General features: G+C 41.5%; 1 protein-coding gene across 7 annotated transcripts in view; it reads right to left on the reverse strand.

Moving 5' to 3' along the window:
- Positions 1-20,868, reverse strand: part of TSPAN4 (tetraspanin 4) — a 360,542-nt gene that overhangs the window by 17,472 nt on the left and 322,202 nt on the right. For all 7 annotated transcript variants that reach the window (XM_027727703.2, XM_039381185.1, XM_039381187.1 and 4 more), the window contains one exon: positions 4,020-4,121. In XM_027727703.2, coding sequence (XP_027583504.1) covers positions 4,020-4,121 — 102 coding nt within the window. The remainder of the gene's footprint in view (positions 1-4,019; positions 4,122-20,868) is intronic.

Consider the following 20,868-nt stretch of genomic DNA (forward strand, 5'->3'; position numbering starts at 1 on the left):
TTGTGAATGTGACAAAGAACTAGAGACAGGGCAGGATGCCTTTTATATGCTTTTTCATCCATCACTTAAAAGTGGTGAATAACACAGTTTTGTTCTAAAAATCATGTTTAATGGGTGGTTTGGATTGCTTCAGCAGTAATTCTAAAGTATAGCTTGATCTAACAGAATCAATGACTGGACAGAGGGAGATGGGTCAAATTTTCTTCTCAGTTACAGTGGTCTAAATAGACATGAAAGGACATTACACAGCAGCAAAAGTGAGCTGAATGTGGCTCACTTTAGTGAAGCTAATAGGTTTTCTGCATGCCTCTCAAATTACTGCCTGGTTAGTTAAAAGGAGAAGTGTTCAAATATTGATCACAAAGATGCTGGGGATGAAGCAACGTTTAAAAATTAATGCCTGTTTCTCATTTCCTAATGATCTCCACCTGTAACTCTAACCAGGTGGTGGGTAAGGAATGTAGTGCAGTTCAGGGTAACTCACCTCTTAAACTGTTAGAATTTTAGTCATGTTTAAAAACTACTTTGTAAGCTTTCCTAGTCTTCAGTCACAACATGCAGAAGTCATCTGCTCGTGTTTCTGATCCTTTTAAAGTTTGAAACGCTATGGAGAAAGGCTGTGAGTTTCGTTAGCTGGAGGTATTAAAAAGAAATCAATAGAATGTTCTAATTTGAAACAGCTCCCTGACCTAGAGGCTTAATGTGACTGCAGAATGAGCCCACTGCTTTTCCTCTCACATGTTTTGCAGGTGTGCAGCTCAACCCAACTCCTTTATTGGCAATATGAACAGATCAGTCATGGGCCGAAACTGCAACTTCCTCTTTAAAGACAGACCAGACAGGCCCTGTTTTTCCTTGTTTCCAGTTACTTAGGAATTGTATGCGTCTTTTAAAAAGAGGAAAACCTTTTCTCAAGGCACAAAGCCTTCAGAGAATAAAGCCTTACTCAAAAGGTGCTCTGGCCTTTCACACCTGACAAAAAAACAGAGTAATCACCTCTCACAAGTCACTGTGTGAGCACTGGGTATCCACACTCCCAGTCAAAACTCCCCTCTGTTTTGTGACTGGGCAGTCCCATAGAAATCAAATGCCATCAAAATGTGGCTCTGTTCCTGGAAAACAGTTTCCTCCTCCTTTAAGCAAAAGCTGCCATACACAGTCGTACCTAGTGAACTCAGGTGGGTGTGGTCTCTATCTGAGCAAACCACAGGAGAAATGAAGAGCTCCAGTGCCAGAGCTCCAGTCCCTCATGTCTGGGCTACTACTTTAACCACTGCTCAAGCTCTGAAAAATACTTTTGCAAAGGAAGGAGTGCAAGACAGAGGGGACAAGGGGGAAGGTCTCATTATGATTTCTGTTACTGTCATGTTTTTCACATGGCATGCTTTTTTCCTGAGGCTGCTGTTTTCCATTCATGTACAGACACAGCCCATAGCTCAACCAATGCCTGATGTCTACTGGTCCCATGAGGAAAGTCAGTTCTGAGACACTGTCCTAATATGCACATGTGGTTAGCTCTACTGTGGGGTTTTTTGAGAGCCTTAGGAGACAAAATGCAAACAGCAAGCCTGGGCTGGGACTTGCCTTTCAGAAAATCCCCTGTATTGCCTTAATCCTCCTATCAGTGATTACACTCTACTGATTAGGAAGGTAAGAGATAATGATTATTACACAAAAAAAATCCCCTTGGCATTTAGATAGCACTATTCAACTGCAAAGTGTTTTACATAATTAACCATGCTGGAATTGTCTTTGCTGCACCACTGCAATAGTCTATTCCTAAATAGTTCTGAAAGATACATGTGAAAACCAATTATGTAGAGCAGTAAAAATGGATCTATGGGAGCTCTTTGCTTTCCTCCTCAGTGCCCAGCACAGGGAGCACGGCGACTCACACTGTGGCACTGTCAGTGGTGCATGGTAATTTCCTAGTGGCCCTGAGAGCGTGATGCCCCATGCCTGTACACACCTTGTGAGATAGCACTTTGTTATCTTATGAGCTCCTAGGAGTTAGATAACATCAAACCCAAGCTTGTCACTGAACATGACCATTTCTTTTAAGCAAAAAACCCTGTCTTGCTCTTTAAGAAATCTACTGTCCTGCTGTACAATGGCATCCTACCACCCGATATGTTTATCTTGAGTTTTTAGCTCTTGGATCAATTACAGAGCCCTTTTCTTTCAAAACCCTTTTTCCTTCCTGATCTCTTTTAATGGGCTGCAATCACATCACTACTTTATATTTTTCTGGTTATATAAAATGGTTAAAATTTCTCACCATACTTTCCAAAATTCTCATTATTCTTTTACCTCTTTTCTGAATCCAATCCAACTTGTGAACATCTTGAAAAAATGTGACTAGGTGAACTAGACATAGCATATACTGTTGAACCTATTTTACAGAAAGGGGAGCAGAAGTATGGTGTTTATATCCCATGAGTCCTCCAAACAATGCTTCTTCCCCCGCCTTTGCTATATGCTTTTAACAATTCTTGGGGTGTCACTGAGACCGATTAATATTTACTGCAAACATTTTAACATTAGTAATTTTTACTACATTTTTACTAAGCATAGTTAAGTTACTGTATAAGAGTAAGACTTCTAATACTCTTTGATATAAGCAACGGTATTTAAAATTTTATCTATATTTCACATGGCTTACTCTTGGGCTAACACCACAAAATGCATTTCTCTTGTCAGTAATTGATGCCTTCTCATATCTGATGTATTGGAAAGAGGAAATAGTATTGAAGGAGGAAAATATTAACAATATTGCAAGGTGCTGAGGCCTTTTAAAGGTAGCTAAAAGAACCTATTATGTGCAGTTGTTAGAATGCAAAACTGGTACCAGCTTGTTTGCTGGACCTGAGGTGTTTGTCTTTCACACACAGTACTGTTGCAGGCAACCTACTGCACTCAACACAGACAGCTCCTGCAGACCCAAAGATGCACATAGAGTTTGGCCAACCAGTTCTTTTGTTCTGTTTGTAACCCCAAATTTTTCATTTCTCAGACCATTTCTTAGCAGCCTGTTGCTCCTGTTATTTTGTATCATACAGAAGAGTATTCCTGGGAGAGGTTATCATCTTTGATCCATTCAAGGCATCAGAGGCAAGACTAAAACCCTCCTGTCTGTACCACACTAGCACCTCTTGGGGAGAAATTGAGAAAGCTACGAAAGATTTTTTGAGTGAAACCAGGGCAGTGCAAGTGCTTCTGCCTAAAGCAGAAAAAAACTTGGAGCACTTTTCCTCGTTCAAGAAGCAGAGAAAATGAAATCAGAAAGATCAACCCCAGGAGAACTGACTGAACTGAATATGCAACGAGAAGTACAGAGCTAATAAACCCAAACTGTCAGTGATGGTGTTTCCTCAGCAAGCCAGACAAGGACAAAAGGAGGAAGCCAGCTACAGTATTCACCAGTCCTTATGAAACAAACACTGGCCAAGGGCTGTCAGAGAATCAGGACAATCAGAACAGCAGTAGCAAAAAGCATTCCCAGCCCATCTGTGATGGAGGATGATTGAATTCTGCTGGGGAAAATGTACTGACTGTAGGAGGAGGTTGTAAACATGGTGGTCTGTTTCCATCTTCACTACACTAGTGGAAACAACAATAGCAGTGAAAGGAGACAGGACAGAAATGAAAAGGGGCTGAGGTTGTTCTTTGCTATTATGCCATTGTTTTCTTAATCACAGCATAAGCCACCCCTCTGACTTTAAAGAGAAGGTACTGCTTGTTTCCTGTCTGACCAGCTCCTTCACTCTCCACACAGCACAGAACTATACGATATTTAGGCATCAACATAAACTTTTAAAAGAAAGAAGCTATTCCTGGTCAAAGGAGAAATAAAAATTACTGTTTGTTACAAAAAGCAGAGAGTTTAGTTGCTAATATGCTGACTGGGTGGGAGAAAGAGATTGGCTTGGGATTTGGAGGTTTAATTAGGTTCACACCCAGAACATGCTGTTAAAGAACTCAGAGGGTAAAGAAGAGAAAAAAAGAGAACTCAGACTTACATCTGTTTGAATGATGCTCCATGCATTAGTGAGGCCAATATTTCCATCTGTCCCATACAAATGAAGTCCTTTCTTCAGATCCCGCTGAGCATACTTGTCAATCTAAAACCAACAACAAAAGACACAAACCTTAGAATTTACTGAGTACCACATTTCAGAATTAAAGTGCAGGGGGGTGTTGGACAACGGTCCTGTACTGAATAAGAAGGGAACCAACACTTCCTAACACCTTTCTCCAGTAGACCCAGTATTTATTAGAGGTACCTGCACTTTGTAAAGAACATGAGGAGTTCCTATTCTGAGTTTATGTTCATGTTTTCCATCACAGAGACCTTCCAAACATTTTTCCCTTCTCACTTAACCACCAAAGTACTATAGGGAGACCGGACACAGTTTAATCACTCGTTTTTGCAAATGAGGCCTATATATGAAAATGTTCACCTACACACAGCATTTCCTTTTAGCTTAATACCTTTAATTGTGACCAAGTACCCCTCAGCATCTTCCTTATGCTTCCTGGGAGAACAACACTGGCATTAACATTGTTCTGATGCTCTGACTTGCGTTTATTCCATCAGCCAGAGTACCCCACTTCTTACAGCAGGATGAACCTAATGATACTGAACCAGCAGGTAATGAGCTATCTAAAATTCAGGACAGAGAGGATTTCAGAATTCAGTTACTAAACAGAACTGCTCTTTAATAAACACATTTTTCTTGATTTAATCAAAGTACAAAGTTCTGCTTTTGAGGGTTTTGCAACTGAAGATGGTGCTTTCTTGTTGAGAGTCCCTGCTGGTAAAGCAGGCTATTGTTGGATTCACTGGTCACCAACAGGTAGTATCCAAAATGATTGCAAGTGCTTCTCTCCTAGTCTAACCATACATACACATTTCTACAGAATCAAGCAAACATCAACAAGGAAGTAAATAATTAATGGATATTCATGGTTTAACCTGATTTTTCTGTTGTAAATGAAAAACACTGACTAGTGCTGCTCAAATATGCCCATACATTACCCCTCCCCTAGGTGCCTGTCAATGTTAGTGGTCTGTTAGACATCCAAGGTATAGCAAGAAGGGTGAGCAGACCTGTCCCATTTCTTCTCCATCAATCTGCTATAAATCTGACTGCAAAATACAGTGCCATCCTGAGATCATCCTGCTGCAACAGCAAAAAGAAAACTATAATTAAAGTCACAACTTGTTTCATGGGGACAGTCTGTTTTAATACATACTCTCTCCCATATTGTAAAACAGACTGATGTGGTGTATTCTCTAGTCACTGCCCCTCTGACACTTGCCATTCCACCTGGGGGGAGGATAGTGGGGGGTGTCTAAAATGAAGTAACCAATGCTAATTTTGAGTTAACACAGGGAACAAAGGTATTCTTCTGCCATACACTTGGACTTCCCTTCTGTTTTGTGCAGTCAGAATTGTCTTCAAAAGCACCTGGAAAAAAGGTGGATGCAAAGCATCTTGCACAGTGTAAAAGAGGAATTTTCAACCCACTACATCATAATTATTATGGGGTAAATTAAAATCACTCAAAAGTACAACTCCACAAAAAATTATGACCTCAAAAGTTCATCATGTCCATCTCTGCTGTATGTGCAAAAGACTGTGCTTGATCTCTCCATTTCTTTTGTTTCCTTCCCAAAAGTTTACCACCATCATGCTGAGCCACTAATAAAATAGCTTTGAGGCAGTACAAGAAAGATGAACAACTTAATCTCAGCGTCTTAACTATCACACAAGGACTTTCTCATTGGTGACTCCCTTAAACAGTAGGTGCTGTGATCCCACTGTAATTATCGTGTAAGCTGCTTTTGGCTTTACACAGAGATTATACATAGTCACTGGTACATTAATTAGAAGAGAAAACCAAAGCTGAGAGCTGTCATTAAATTTGAAATTAGTTGAGAAAATTACAGGCAACAAATGATAAACTTACATGTGTTGGGAATTCCTAGCATTCATTTAAGAATTAGATTGAACTGGGTTTCAGCTCTTCACTTACCCTCAGCTCCATGTGTCTCAACTGGATCTGCTGTGGTCTCCAGCAGAGACATCAGTCAGGACCGAAGGGCATGGTTGTGATGCTAGTGTCAGAGAGGCTTTGAAATTTAGTTAATGTCCTATAGAGGTAGTGAAGTGAATTAATTGCTGAAAAACTACTTCTTATTCAGAAACAAACAGAGGTGAAGAGGAACAGTATAGCTGAGGGCAGGTGGGGACAGAAACCCAGCTAGGAGATCTGTTGTCTTGAAAGAGAAAGGTCTATTTTGAATATTAATTAATCACACCTGAGAAAAAATCCACCCTGTACAATGAGAGAGCTATGCACCAGCCTTAGGTTCATATCAGCACTGATCTGGAACATGGAGGAGAACAGTGATGCTTATCTGAAGGGCAAATGCATGTTACCAAAAGAATGCAAAATGCCAAATTTGCATTTCCTCACTCAAGTTTTGCTTTGCAAACAGTACAGTGGCTCAGCATGATGATCCCTTTTACAAGGGCTCACATGCCACCCCTGTTAATGCAATCTTCATGTCCTATTTGAGATAGATAATAATAATAACAACTTACTTATTCCACATGTGCTTTAACGTGGTCTCTAGAGGTGTCCCCACCAAGCATTCCTGATCTTCCTTTCACCTGGAGAAGCCTCACTAGCAAGCATTTTGCTGAGGTAACATAAAAGCAAGTTCTCTCTTACTCATAAAATTAACCACTTTTCCCTGCACAAAGAGTGCATGACCTTCACACTGGGAACACAACTGGCAGCAGATTTCCATATTTCACAAACTGAGTAAGCAGCAGAGCGCTACTTGAGAAAACAGGCACTATGTGACCAGTTCTCCTGCTGCTATTTCAAAAAGCCTCAATGTCAAGTCCTGCACATTGTACGATCCATCAGTATTTGCTGTTTTAAAAAGAAAGTGCCTGCTTGAATCTTGTTTGGAAGAGGACATAAGCTTTTTAGAATCCACACCCCTGTGTATCTCATTTCCTTATCTCTCTCACCTCTACCTAGGTTGCAACTTTGAAAGAGGCAAAAGCATGTTTTGAAACAGTATCTCCAGATTATCTTTTTATTTCATGTCCACAGTCATGGGAAGGTATCTGGAAATATCACAGAGTTTTACACATATACACATAGAACTTTAGATTTATTTGATTGATTGTAAAGGCAGGATTTTTCATAGTTTACTAAAACTTTACTAAACTTTACTAAAGTTTCTAACTTACTTTCTGATCAGGTGTGCTGTGCATGTACCAGAGTGTTCTCTGAAGAGCAGCTGATTTAAAATTTCTTTTTCACAGAGCTACTCCTTAAAGCATTCCCACTCTTTTTTTTTGCTTACACTAGGGTCAGAAAGTTCTTCATCATCCCCTAGGAATAACCTTGTACAGAACAACTGAGGCTGTGGGAAGCCCTTTGGCTCCAGGAAAAAGGGGAAGCAGGCATTGGCCCTTGTGTCTGCAGCTGAGGTACTGGCATGAAGCCCCCACTGTCTCCCCTGTTTCCAGCCAGGGAAACAAGAGCCTTTTTTATTAATGTGTTACCTTGCATGAATTAATCAGTCCTGATGCACACGTAGCCTTGGACTTCCTAAGAGCTCAGACGATACCAAACAAGAGCCCTTCTCTCACTCACACTGTGAGGAGTCCAGTCTCTGCGTGCAGTCCTATTAAAAGCACACTGACCTCTGCTTGAATAACCTCTCTATAAGGTTGTAAGATGGATATTTTTCCCCTAATTGAAGCACTGCTTGAAGCTCTAGACATATGATTCCAACTAGCTTTGACTAGAGAGGGGTAAGTAAAACAATGTCTGTTTATGGAGCACAGTGGGCAAGTGCTCCTCCAGGTCATCCTGATTCTTTCCAATCTCAATTTTATTTCTTTCTCAAAATATTTTTAGAACAGCAAAAACTTTTCAATATGCCTTTATTCTAATTATATGTTTGGTTTAAATGAAAACTCACAAAACACCCCTAGCTGCCTCTTCTGCCTTTAATTTGACTTTTTCAGGAGATGATCTTTCTGAAAATGAAATGCTGTACCACAGTGATTCATCACATCTCCTGACAAATAATCCCACCCAACATTCACCAATCTGCCAGCTTCTCTTGTTTGTCTCTGTACTACCAGTCCTCAGCCAGGCAAAATGTCTATCTCAAAACAGGGACTATAGGTATTATATTTAATATTCTGCAATTTCAATCTGCTGTATTCTTCCAAAAACAAGCCGGGCCCTTCACAAAGCACAACTCTAGTGAAGGAGTGCAATGAAGTGTAATAAAAATTCTAAGCAGGCAAACTGTTACTTTAAGTGAGGTACCTATTTTTAGACATGTGGAATACTAGAGATTTCCTTAGACAAACAAGTTTCTGAAAGGTTTGGCAGCAAGAACCTTTTATCAATCTGTTAGTGAAGAAGAGAAAAATTCTCTTCCTCCTTGGGATTCATTGGTCAACAGATCAGATGTGAAAGCTTCTAGCCGACACCCCCACCCATGCAAATTCTTATGACTTCTGGGTTCAGACATATCAGAGCCTTGTTCATGCTTATCAGCCCCACCAGATTTTAGACAAATGTGTCCCAGTGTGAATCCACTACAACCCAGGCCTTTAAGAGAACCACTTCTTAGAGCATATTACTAGCACTTTATCCAAGGTAAAATCCTGTTCCCACTGCAAAGAACACCAATACTTTCTCATTGACTTCCATTAGGCCCTAATAGTGCTCTCAAATCTCTCACCGTCCTGTTACAGAGACTTTCTAAAAACCATATAGTGCTCTAAGGTGGATAAGTCACGTGCAGAGAGTTTCAGGCAATGAAGGAAACCCAGTATTTGAACTAGAGAAGAGAAAGCTACAAGAGATGTGGCAGAACTGGAGAGAACCTGCCACAGAGGTCAGGAAAAGTGGCTGGAAGCAGCTGATGCAGTGATGGAGGATGGGCAGGGATCTATCTGAGCCTCATCTAAACTACAGCTGTGACAAAACATCCCTTAAAAAATCTTATATAAAGCCCGTATATAAATCCAGGCCAAATTAAAAAGTGTTTCCTTCTTAATCTGTATTCCCTTGAGACAGCTACTTAAAGTGTAGCAATTTACATGTAAGGCTTGTTTTACTGTCAGCTTTGTCCCCTCATTGCTTCAGAAATCTGAAGCCTCCAAGCAGAACTGTGGCTGGCTGGCTGACAAGCCCAGCTGGAGAAGCCAGCATACTTCAAGAGGATCAAGAGCTGTCAGACTCCACCTTGCCCCCTTGAATAAGACAACTCAGGAATAATTGAGACTGAGATAAATACTGCGTAACAGCAGCAACAACAAAACCCTGCTTGGCACAGACATGCTGAAAGCACTACATAAACATTCTGCGCTGAAAAACCCAGGCTCATCATTATTTCCATCTCTGTAATACAGGTGAAGGGAGGACTGCAGGAGCTTCTCAGTTCCTGGGAGTAGTTTCACAGACCTCTCCTCTCACTCTCTGTCTAAATGGAAGGCTTTGGAGTTTATGTACTTACTGTTAAGGCATGAAACAGAAGACAAATACTGTTCCCTGTGAAGCCCAGTCCTGCTGATAAGGAGGAGGAAGTGCTTTGGAGCCAAACGCCTTGGGCAAACAAGGAAATTGTGTCTGTGCAGAACACGGGTATTATCAATATTTACAGCTAATATGATGCAAGAACGATCAAACTGAAGCTCTACCAATACTGAAGAGACAAAGTCCTTCCGCTGCCCCAGCACACTGACAGGGAAGGTGGCTTTGCTGTAATCTTCTCTGGAATAAAGGTCAAAAGAAGACTTTGGGGAGACCCTTATTAACTTCTTTTCAACTTTTTGAAAGCGTGAGGTATCACTTAGATTCTGGCATAGCCTTTAGGAAAAGGCCAGAGGATGCCAGCACAACCCCAGCTTTCTAACCTCCAGGCAACTGGAGACTTTTAATTTCAAGCCTCGGTGCTTTCCTACCGTATCCTGAACGAAAATTCTACCCAAAAAGTCTCCTAAACTGGACAAAGCCTCTCAGCGGTGTTTCAATACAGGTAAGCAAATATTCTTGACCTTTCTGGTGATTGCTTCCCCTGCCTCTCTGCCTCTCCACCAGAACAGGAGAGGCTCTAAGGAAATGAAAAATATCCAATAGTTTCCCACTGGGCAAAACTTTTAATTTAATGCCTTGATAATCATTCTCTACAAATAGCAGGGCGTGGGAAATCGAATGTAAACAGAAAGTGCCTAATCTATAAGGTCATTTGTGAGAGCCCTTGCCTGCTAAGAAGAGATGAGATTGATTGTACCAACAGGTAAGACTTGTTTTAAATGAGATGTCCTCAGGCCTGTCTATAAGAAGCTGAGAGCCCTCCTCACCGCTGAAATCTTCCTTATATCACCTGCCTGTAAACAGAAATCTTGTAAGATTTTAGTAAGTAAAAGATATTCCATGATTTTTGCTGATGTTTGGCAGTTAAGCAACAACATACCAATTTCTTGCCAACTTTTTTTTTTTAGTTGCTTCCTTAAACACAGAAAACCTCTTGCTTAGTGAATTCTCTTTTCCTAGTTTGACTGCAAAAGCCAGTGTCAGAAGTCAAACACTTTACAGATCTTCCACACTTCCATAATTAAATTGAAATACTTATTGCTCTAGCAGTGTTTGATACCAAGAGAGGTGCATTGGTACTGGCTATGTAACTTCAGAAGAAGAGTGAAGAATACAGAAGTGAAGATCAGAGGAAAAGGGCTGGCAGCAGGAAGAAGAATGAATGTTTCTGAGAGGTACTGACTTGGGTCAGCTGAGGTAAGACCTTTCAGCTGTGCTGTAGGATTCCTACATAGTCTTGAAAAGTCACTGTTTCTCTGGTATTTCAGCTCTCTATTTGTAAAACAGGAATAATCTGACTCTAGTCATGCCATGAAGTTAATATCATAATTTGGAGTAGGTATCTGAATACCAAACCTATTCTGGGAGAGGAAACCCTGTACAGAATCTTGAGACAAGGACTGGAGTTTCTGACCTGAGAGAGTCAGTACCTTCTTGGCACTGAGAGGGTAAAACTGAGGTTCATCAGGAAGCAAAAGGAAGGACAAGCACATCTTGCATTGGCCTGGAGCAGGCAACTGGTGAAATTATAAGAGAAAGAACCTCCCACCATGTGCTCTGACAAGAACCAAGAAGTTGCAATACCTTTTATAACAAAAAGCTAATAAGAAAGTCAAAGAACTTGGGTTTTTCAAACCAATGTTTCCTGGGTCCATAGTTTGTGCATACAATTAATTGCAGTTTCAGTCACTGTCTTCTGCCCACAGGCACCTGCTCGTGCTCAAATGCAGACATCAGCAAACAGCTGAGGCTGCAGGAAAGGAGCCACAGAAACATCCCTGTACTATTCATACTATTAAAATGCCAATGAATCCCACAGCAGCTTTAGTGCTTCTTTGTTTTAAGCAAGAGATCACAAATATGGCAAGTCACTAGGCTCTGCAACTCAAATTTTTTCATGCAAGAGCAAATTCAAATGTTTTCAGCAAACTGCACCTGATTTTGTCCAAATGATTCCTTAAAAGACCAAGGGAGAGACAGGCATTTTATCATTGTTCCATATAAAGTGAATGTTTAGCATTCTGTTACTGCTGATGTAAGGGGAAAGTACATTATTCTGGAGCTGGAGAGGCCACTGCCATATAATCTGTTCTTATACACAGCAACAGCTGAATAACTTGTGCATCAAGCCCCCAAGTTTGTTTAAATAAAGTACATCATAACTAGCTCAGAGATACAACCCAAAATGTTAAGCTGCAGCTATGTTGTTTCTCTAAGCAGAGTCAACTGCTTATTTAAGCTCTCTGTCTTGTATGGCACCTGAGCATGGGCACTTCCCAACAAGACAGTCCTAGACCACCCTAAAAAGCCCCAAATCTTGTTCATTTTTAGTGAACCTAGGAATAAAAATTTTAAATATGAATTCTTGGCTGGCTGCTTCTTGTTTTAAAGGAATTTGAATGCTGCAGCAAACATGGGGAAAGGGCTGGGTAAAACTACACAGGTAAATAAAATCAATTGCATACTCAAAAGTCTGACACTGCAAAGTAATTATCACATTATTAAGTCAATTCTTCTTGAGCATTATGCATTTTGAGTGACAAAAGCCTCACCAGCAGCATGCTGGAGGAATTTCAGGTGAGTGAACAATGAAGTGCATGTTTTTTGTGACGTACCTAATTATACAGCATTCAGGATAAATTTAATGCTGCTTCCACAGAAGGAACTTTTTGTTTACATATAAATAGGCTCTTCTTCAGATTATTAAGATGGTTGGGAAAAAATGATACTAACACCTCAACAGCAGGGACACCAGCAAAGCTGGTGCCATCGTGATCTAACAGTGCCATTTCTTTTCCAAAATGAAACTCCCTTTGTAGCAGATTTTCTTCATATACTTGCTCCACAGATGACTGACAGAAAAGAGCTTCTGTTCCTTTTCTCCAGTTACATATCCCACCAACTCTTGCTCTCAGCAATGCTCTTCTGTCTTCACACATCAGCCTTGTGTCCCACAGATCTCACAATCTTTCCTCAAAGCCCTTGTCCCTTTCCTCTGCCATCCCTCCTACTCACATGCCTTTTCCCAGACATGGTTCTGTTAGAGTCATTCCTTTCCTGCATGTCCCAGTAAATGGTAACTCTGCCTCAGTCTCTAGAGGCTACAGGACCACACCTGTGCCAGGATGTAAAGAATCTGCTGAGCTATGCTCATGTATTGAAATCCCATGTACACTGGATTCAGACCAGCAAGGGAAATGCTCCCTCTTTCAAAACCTATGCTTACATTGGAGATATTCCCAGGATATCTGTATTCAGCCTCCCTGCCTTTTTTTTGTTTTTTAAATTTTAAAATAGATAATCACTTTCATTTGTCCTCAACAGCCATCAGTATAACCACAGATAAGTAAATCGGGAAGGATGCTAATTAACATGATACAGGCTGTTGAGCCTTTGTTTGTCAAGAGACATGAAAGGTGGGTTGCATTTGTGTTTCCAGTGCTAACAACCTGTTATCTCCAACTACACAGACCCAAGAAAAGAGTGCCAAAACCTCCCCAGCCACCTAGGGATGCACATGTCAATAGAGCTTGAGATCCAATTAGCTGCCAACAAAGGCTTCAGGACTGCAGAGGCAAATTAAAGCAGGGGGACAATCCACTTCCCTTGTAGGAACTAATGTCCACTGTGTGATTATATATTAGGCGGAACAGTGACATTGGACACAGACCCCTTCAGTTGCTGTGAACTGGGAAAGGGAAAGCCAGCAGTTTACTCACAGAGATGGACTTGGCCATATGCCCACTAAGCCATTTGCTGCAGCCATCCCATGGGATCAAACCTTCCTTCAATTATTTACAATACTCATTCATTTGGCTTAAAGGTGAATGAGAGAGCGTTCAAATAAGAGAGAGCACTATTAAAATATCAGAGAAGGAGGGATAACCAAGGCAAACTATGCCCTATGCTCCCACTGTGGTAAGAGAAGATGAACAAGACCCACACACCATGTTAAGTGTGGGCTATCTGCAAATCCATTTATCCATGTAGCTTAAGTTAATTTCCTCTTAAATTTATGACTTTGGTAGGAAAACATAGGCTAAAATTTGTCCACTGCTGTAAGGTAAATACATCTGTGCAAAAGTCAAAACAATTACACCCTCTCTCTATCAGGCCTTTGGTGTCACCTGAGCCTTGCTGGGGCCATGAGAAAGCTCGCAAGCAGCCGTGGTTAATCACAGGCATCAGCATTGTCCCCTCTTGGTGTCAGAGCTGCTCTGCTGAACACAGGGATTAGCTCCACCAGCAACCAGTGACAACCTGGTAAGCTGTAAAGCCAGACAGGGAGAGGACTGGCTAAATCATGTCCTCAGGGATACAAATTTTCCTGATTCCTTAGAACAAGGGAACAAATTTTGTGCTGATAAGCCACCTTTCTCTGGGCTGGAAATAAAAGACCCATTAAAAACGAAACCAAACCCCCTGAAGGGTTAAAATTTGTTACTCTGCCTGAAGAAACTTGTCTGAAAAGAGTGATTCTGTGGAAACATTGAAAGAGCTGTGTCTTCCTAGATCCAGGGAATGTTAATCCTTAGGGGAAAGTAAGGTTTGCACACAGCCTGCTTTATTATTCTTAAGATAAGCTTTCTCTGAAATTAACTCATTTTAAATAAATAATGCTGTGAGAACTACCATCATCCTTGGAGGGAACAGAGCAGCAGGTCTGAAAGTGGGAGAAATGCAGAATGCACCCGAGAGAGAGGGAGAGGGCAGCACAAATCCTAGATCCAGAGAAGAGACAGAGGGCTTTGGAGGAACACCCAGCTACTCTGCAGAAACAGCAAGAGCTGCCTGGCCAAACGCCAGAGAAGGTGATGATCTTCTTACCTATCTTTTCTTCCTTGAAAATACATTATTTTCTTCCAATCACATAGACAGGTGTACTCACAAGAATCAAAGGATATGCTAAATGCCAGTTCCCCAGCTAGTAGAAATCTGCCTGACTCCACTAAAATCAATGGAGTTGCTCACATTTCTAGAAACTTGGCATTGTCACGTGGTGTCTCCAGTGGCTCAAACCCATGTTTCTATTAGGTGGTACACGCAAGCTTGTAAACTATTCCCTCTCCAAAACAACAGCCCTGACACCATGGGAGTTCTGACCTTCAGCAACTGGAATTACTGGTTTTAACCCTCAGGTAAGCTTTTCAGCGAAGGTATTACAAAATTGGTAAACAAAATATATTGGACAGCTAGTAAATAGCAACAGCAACAGAAGTGAATAACTGCTATTAAATGCCTCCCTTGTTTTAATGAAACAAACAATTGCAGCTCTTCAATGCACTTCATTGAAAACAGATTTTATCATGAATGGAATGATTTGGGACTCAAGTCACTGCAAATGAATAAACTACATGGAGATTGCTTTCCGTAATAACAGAAAACAAGCAAATAAACAAACTGCCAGTCACAATTATATGGCACGAAGTGCAAGTTTCCAACATACTCTCTACTTCTAATATTGTCAGAACGAAGCCACATTTCTCACTAGAAGTCACATGGGTTGAATGGAGAAGGAAATGTGGTTGTTACCCCATATGTTAAACAGAGATAAGTGACAGTACCTTCACTGAGTGAGATGCTGGAGGACTGCAATACTTCCATACAGAACAGAATTATATATGCTGTTTTTTCCCCCAAAAAGTGGCATTTATCAAAGGAACAGCAGACACACTGTGAAAGGGCAGCAAAGGTGAATGAAAGAAGAAACCAAAAATCTTGAAGAAAGGTTCACCTCAAACTGCTGCTACCGTATCCCAAGGTGTGGCACACGCACATACTGGCTGCCTAATCCAGCTGCAAACCAGGGAGAGGTTTGGCTCCCCTCCACCGCACTGGGGTGAGCAGGGGAGGACAGCACCAGAATCGCTGCTGTGTGGCAGACCCAGTGTTTCAAACCACCCAGGGCACAAGCCAACTTCATTTCTATTGCATTGTCATGTCAACATGACACACAGACTGTGTATCCAGATATCAGTGGCCAGCCAACAGTTTGTGGAGTCAGAAGAAACTGAGTCAACTCAGTTCCTCAACTACCTACTGGTCCTTAATTGAAAGGAAGGGACACTCAGGACTCTCAACTGTAAAAGTCAACAAAAGCCAGTATATACTTTTTATTTGAGTAGCCAAGGGACACATTTGAGATTATGATTTGAGCCACTCTCACCCATCCCTATAAAAACCAACATACTAGTAAGCATTTGAGGATCTGACCTTGACAGGTGGGGCTGCATGAAATTCATGAAGCTCAACAAGGACAAATTGAAGCTTTCCTGCTCTTGGGCCAGGGCAATCCCGAGCACAAACACAGGCTGGGTGGAGAATGGATTGAGAGTGACCCTGAGGAGAACTTGGGGCTGTTGATGGAAGAAGATGGACACGACCAGTAAGCCCAGAAAGCACCATATCCTGGCCTGCATCAAGAGAGCGTGGCCAGCAGGTGAGGGAGGTGATTCTTCCCCTCTACTCTGCTCTGGTGAGACCTCACCTGGAGTGCTGCATCCAGCTCTGAGGCCCCCAGCACATGAAAAACATTGACATGTTGGAGCAAGTCCAGAGAAGGGCCAAGAAGATGATCAGGGAGATGGAGCATGAGAGCAAGCTGAAAGAGTTGGGGTTGTTCAGCTTGGAGAAGTCTCCAGGGAGACCTTTTAGCATCTTCCAGTACCTAAAGGGGCATACAAGAAAGCTGGAGAGGGACTTTTTACAAAGGCCTGTAGTGACAGACAAGGGAAATGGCTTCAAACTGAAAGAGGGCAGGTTTAGATTACATATTAGGATGAAAGTCTTTACTGTGAGAGTGGTGAGGCACTGGCACAGGTTGCCCAGAGAAGCTGTGGCTGCATCATCCCTGGAAGAGTTCAAGGCCAGGTTGGATGGGGCTTTGAGCGATCTCTTCTAGTGGAAGGTGTCCCTGCCCGTGGCAGGGGGTTTGGAACTAGAAGATCTTTAGGGCCCCTTATAACCTAAACCAACCTATGATTATTTGATCACACACCACATGTAGCTGGACTAGAGGTAAGAAGTGACTCCCCAGTGAAGGGATGTCCATGTCATGACAGAGATGAGTCCTATTCCAAATCCAAATGAGCTAGCATGTAGGAAAAAGGAAGGAAATCTGAAAAATTGGTCTGTCTCAGCCCACCTCCCTTACAAGAACTGAAGGTCACATCTGAAAGTATAGAGAGTTGTCTGCAATAATCAAGACTCAATCAAATAACTGCTGGCAATCACTTTTAATCAGTTTTAAGCACAAGCTGCATCTCAATAAGGACCTTTAAAAGGCTTAAATCCATTGGGTAATTTTACTTTGTCTTAATTGACTGCCAGTCACTCAGAGGTCACTGACACATTTGTAAAGGTCAGTTTGGACAATCTCCACACACCTCTAGTTTGCCTCTGAGATCAAACTATGTTAATATTAGCTTGGCTCAAGTGTGTAGCTGGTGTCCAGAACTGCCTTTAGAAATGTGAAAATCTTATTATAGTTAATTAATATAATACAATATATATAATTTTATAATTATACAATTTATATTATAAAGCTTATTGTCAATCAACTACAGTTCAACTCACCCCTCACAGTTAATACAGGCCTGGGGGGGGCTGTATCCCTTTACCAACTTACTGTGCTAATCCACTTTCTTTGTCTTCCACAAAATGTTAAGTTTTAAAAGCTTCTGTCAGGAACAAAAACATTATTCTTTTTTTTTTAATTTTGGTTGTAGCTTACACCTACTCTGCTGTCATATAATTGACTTCACCCAAAACACAAGCCTTCTAGAAGAGGTGCTGTGTTTCCAAATATGTTGTGTTTGAGCCAAGGACCTGAAACAAGTTTCTGCCATATGCAAGTGCCCCTTCTAGAAATGGCATTGAGGTCCTGGAAGTAATCCAGGCAGACTGAGCAGCTGTCAATGATGACCTAGTTTGTTCAGAAACAGTCTCTGTCAGAAGGGTGAGTTACCCCTCAGAGAGGAACAGAAACCAAAGTGAAAGGTTAAATCTACCACATGTGACAATGGTCTCAAGAACACCTCTGAGGATGTTTCTCAGCTGCCTCTGGTTTGTTTTGAATTTATTGTTCATGCTTCTACCTTTCAAAATGAGCCCCTCTTTCCTAATTAAAACATTGACTTTTTGCCAAAGAGCAGCATTGATCCCAAGTATCTTTTTAAAGCTGGAAACTGTCTGCTCTCTCTTATTCCCCTTGGATTCTCTGGTGTTCAATAATACTGGCTGTGATAGCTATACGACATTTTTCTCCATGGGACATTCATTTGGGTCTCTCCACCTACCTAAATTTACTGGTTCTGACGCCTCTAAAGAGCTCAGATGTGACTGAAATTTGCTGTCAGTGTCAAGGCTTATGGGGACACAAGAGAAAAAAGTCACTGTAGCTACACTGAATGTATTTTAAAAAGTAAAATTTACAAATAAGAAACGTTATTAAAAATAGGGGATTCATCAGTGGGGGTTTTAGTGGGTTCTTGACCCAAAGATATTTTGTATTTTTGTAATGCTAAGGAAGGAAGTATAAAAATCTCTGCTAATGAGATTTTGTAGATAACACTCCTGTAATTTGCTGTGCAATTAATAATCTGCTGATGTCACCTGGTCTGCTTGGTTACAGAGCCTCACGGCTTATGCAGCCAAATACCAGAAAAGACATCTAAGAACAATGATGTGAGGTCACACTACAAGACTGGAAACTATATTCTGGAAAGCAGAAAATCTGTGGAAGGACTGAGGAAATGGAGATGGACATGCTCTTGGGGGAACACTTCCAACTCACAGAGGAAACAGAGTCATGGGTTTATTCAACATAAACTGTATAAAGGTTGAGTTGTACCACTCTCTACACCGCAGAACTGATATTCATGTTTTCAAAAATCTACGGAAAATTCGAAAAGATTTTTAAGAAGACCTACAAGAAAAAGCCACCAGAAGAAGCGTGCTTTACATGACTAACATTCTTGGAAAAATTAAATGGAGTGACAAAGTTAAAAAGGAGCTTAATTGCAGTCTTCAGGTACCTACATGGAGAAGCAATTCTCAACAGTAGACAGCACTTTAATCTATCACAAAAAGGCATAATGAGAGTTAATGGTTAGAACTTTAAGCTAGACAAATATAAGATAGAAACAAGGCATAATTTAACCACGAAGAAAAAAAAAATTCTTGGAACAAATTATTGAGGAATGAGACACAGTCAATGATGTCAATAATGTCTTTAAATCAAGGCCCAAGAATTTTGCAAAATTATAACTCAGATGTAATTAGTTTGATGACAAGAATACTGATTGAAACACTACAAACCACAGATGACTGTAACCATTTCATCTGGTCTTAAAATTTACAAATCTTTCCAGAAGGCTGCAAGTTTTCCAGGGATAGAGACTTGGGTTATTCATGCCAGATTATGTCACCTATGCCCTGCATTTTGAACTTTACTTCAAATCCATCCTAAGGAACAGTTGACATAAAACACATCAGCCTATCTAGCACATCCCATCCCGGAGACTGGCACTGCTCCTTTTAAACTGACCTTTGTGATTTGGGGGCACAGATGCTCCCTGTTAACAACCTGAGTTCTCTGAATGAGCTCCCTGTCTGCCAAATCCACATCTCCTTGCCCATGTCAACACTCAAAAGTGCTGCTGACTGTGTGACCAAGCAGGGGTCCTCTGGGAACTGTGTCATCCAAGTTACAGAGGCCAGCTGCTCCACAGCCACCATCTGCACGCAGGCTCATTTGCCCTGAAGTGCATTCATGGCATTCATCTCAGAGGCTGCTTTTATGTGGCCTCCCCTGGTTACAGTGTGAGAGCCTGCACGCCATCACCAGCCAGTACTGGGGCTGCACGGGAGAGGCCAAGCCAAAGGAGTCACAGGTGAGCAGCTCTAAGATGTGTTGCCTTAACTCCCCTGGGACAGGCAAGCACATTTTAGTCCTTCTGACATAAAGTCAGGACTCCCAGAGGAACACCAAAAAGTGCCTTCGATTTAACTTTCAGCAACCAATGCTCCATGATTACTTTGTCAGTCCAAAGAGTTGAGTTCTTTGAATGTCATAGGAACACACTGTCCCTTGCCTGTCCTTTGTCTCTTACCTGTCCTGCCAGACACTTCCCTGAGATATCACAGCACTGGCTCGTCAGGGTGCAGCATCACCAGGACCATCTCCAGTCCATACCCAAGTAATGCTCATAAAGTCAGGGCACGTGGCTTGAATCCCATGGATAAGGAATACATGGACAAGGCTGTGCTGAATACAGTGCGGCAACAAAGGCCACCGAGAGCCACAGCCACAGCGCTGTTTGCCGCAGTCACTCACCATTGGTGCTTCAGTTTTGCAGTATCTTTCTTCTAGATAAGGACCCCATGTGCAGCCCTGCTATTCAGAATCCCATTAACTTTTTATTTTAAAAACTTCCACCATCTGAAGTGTAACCACTTCAGAAAACATTGCCCTGTGATTACCTGCGGTGACACTACCTGCCATTTGTGACCCAAAGCACAGTAAAAGCACATGTTCACTCAGATGTGACTGTGACATGCTTTCATACTAATATCAAACCTTAATACAGATAGACCTGGATCAATAGCAATAAATCTTCTATGGGAATCAAAGATGCTTGGAGCTGGGATCACAATTTTCCTTACATGATCCTATTGGCCTGAAAACAACAGCAGAGGCCCCCAGGTGTTGCTGTAAGTGAGGACAAAATGTATACACACCAAAGTGCAAAGCGCAGGTTTTTTGTGCCACGTGAATTTTTTTTTAGGTACTGGAAGACTGGAAACCAAACTAACCCAGCAGTATGAAAGAAATTGCAGGGTGGGATTAGCCTGAACATCAGTCACTTAATCCCAAGGAGCAGCCTTGTACTTTCACCAGTATTACCAGCTTTTGGGATACTTAGAGAAGTCACACCGTACTTGCATGGGAGTTTGTAAAATACTCCAGATACTGAATCCAGCAGCCATAGTTGAGAATTAAAAAAAAGGTTTATTATAAAATGTTGAAGCCTCATGGTTTATGCTAAAAGTTTTAAAATATTAAAAAGCAAAAGGCAATCCCCCTTCACCCTAGATTAGTAAGACGATAGAGTGGTATTTGTCATTCTGCCTCACTGCCAATGAAATCATCTTGCATGATTTCATCCGGTGAAGGTTGGCAGCTCCTCAGCTCTGCTAAAGCTCTGGCATAGCTCCACG

This window comes from Pipra filicauda, unplaced genomic scaffold (genome assembly GCF_003945595.2).
Source record: "Pipra filicauda isolate LSUMZ 115617 unplaced genomic scaffold, ASM394559v2 scaffold217_size2002032_pilon, whole genome shotgun sequence".
NCBI lineage: Eukaryota > Metazoa > Chordata > Aves > Passeriformes > Pipridae > Pipra > Pipra filicauda.